The 1,869-nt window shown below is 52.4% G+C and overlaps 1 protein-coding gene across 1 annotated transcript in view; it reads left to right on the top strand.

Annotated features, from left to right (window-relative positions):
* The window catches only part of LOC106810614 (PH domain leucine-rich repeat-containing protein phosphatase 2-like), a 91,421-nt gene that overhangs the window by 39,305 nt on the left and 50,247 nt on the right, over positions 1-1,869 (top strand). Inside the window, exon 7 of the mRNA XM_014814030.1 lies at positions 165-369. Coding sequence (XP_014669516.1) covers positions 165-369 — 205 coding nt within the window. The remainder of the gene's footprint in view (positions 1-164; positions 370-1,869) is intronic.

Consider the following 1,869-nt stretch of genomic DNA (forward strand, 5'->3'; position numbering starts at 1 on the left):
GGTGTTGATGTAAGTGAGTTCATACAGCAAGGTATTGATGTAAGTGAGTTCATACAGCAAGGTGTTGATGTAAGTGGGATCATACAGCAAGGTGTTGATGTAAGCGGCTTCATACAACAAGTTGTTGATGTAAGCGGCTTCATACAATAAGGTGTTGATGTAAGCGGCTTCATACAACAAGGTGTTGATGTAAGCGGCTTCATACAGAAAGGTGTTGATGTAAGCGGGTTCATACAGCAAGGTGTTGATGTAAGCGGGTTCATACAGCAAGGTGTTGATGTAAGCGGGTTCATACAGCAAGGTGTTGATGTAAGTGGAATCATACAGCAAGGTGTTGATGTAAGCGGGTTCATACAGCAAGGTGTTGATGTAAGCGGATTCATACAGCAAGAACGTGTTTGTCGCGGTTTGTCGCGGTCGTCTACAGCGTTTTGTCACGGTTGCTTCACGGTTGCTGCGCGTTTTGCCACGTTTTCTCACAGTTCTCACGGCAAGCTAGGGTGTATGGTAGCCGTTTCGTCGCGTTCAATCATGGCGCGTCCCGGCATGTGACGGTTTACGGGCCCGGCGCGCTACGGCGCGTTGCGTTCTACTACGGTCTGACACGGCGCGGTCTGGGAGGGAGTATATTATAAAAGCTGGGCCAGGCAGGGGAGCTTCATTCGAATTCAATCGAAATCTCAGGATATAATGATTGCTATTGCTTGGGAGGCCTTCTTTTTATACCGTGGGCACAAACGTGCTCCAAAGCTGCCCGGCGTCCACGTTTCATCCGTAGAAAGCCTTGACAGAACGTGAAAAACGTGTCAGACCTTGAGCAGAACGTGAGAAACGTGAGGGACCCCATCAGAACGTGACGGGCCGGGAGAGAACGTACTGGCATCCGTGGTAGTCCCCGGGCCGAACCGTAGTGCGCCTTGGCGCCTCCTTTCCCTCTCCCCCTTTGGAGCCCTTTCCCCCCCACGGCCCGTCACGGATACCGTAATAGACCGTGAGAAAACTTAGCAAGACCTAACTCAAACTGTAACAAAACTTGAATACAGAGAAAAAATGGCCAAAATCACACGGCGCACTACGTTTCGGGCAAACGGGGCTGTCGTGGCCGCCGGGAACATAATGTAAACCTAGCATAACAGACTACGGCACGCCGTAGCTAACAGACTAGGCACACGTTGCGCCGTGTGTACGTCCGCTACTCCGCGGTATAACTACGAGGCGTGCGAGCAGCGGCGGCGAACGCCAACTAAGCATCTAATTATGATCGTAGCGTTGGGTGTAACACGTCGACACGAACCCCCCCCCCCCCGGTGCACGCCCGTCAACGTCACTGGTCTATATCACGTTAGTTGTGTCTGCATGCAGACGTGTATAACTGTGAAATTAGACGACTTGTTATTAATATGGGCAGCAGGCACACGCTGAATGCTGCTCATTACGTTCGCCAGTTCGTCTGCTGCGCGGTTGCAGCGCTGAACTATATTCGTGTGGCATTCTTCGGGAAATAACGTGCGACGGAGCACAAGTGGACTAGTGAGAATCAATCCGGGCGCGCGTATGCGCGAAGGAGTGAGCGCCCCGAGAATTAAGAGGTTGCGAGGGGAAAGGCGCGCAACAAGCTCATGAGATCGGCAGACGAACAGAGGCGAGCTGTGTGTTGTTCGGAGGCGTGAGTCCCGACGTAAAGCACCGACGTGATTTAGGTCAACGGAAAGCTGCCGCCATCGCTGCCGCCGCCGTCGCCATGCTTTTACGACAAAAGTGGCGAAAAGCTCGTGAACTGAATTTGCTTCGAATATGCGTGTGAAGCGCGCGCACACACACACACACACACACACACACACACACACACACACACACACACACACACAC

This window comes from Priapulus caudatus, unplaced genomic scaffold, assembly GCF_000485595.1.
Source record: "Priapulus caudatus unplaced genomic scaffold, Priapulus_caudatus-5.0.1 Scaffold458, whole genome shotgun sequence".
NCBI classification, from domain to species: domain Eukaryota; kingdom Metazoa; phylum Priapulida; class Priapulimorpha; order Priapulimorphida; family Priapulidae; genus Priapulus; species Priapulus caudatus.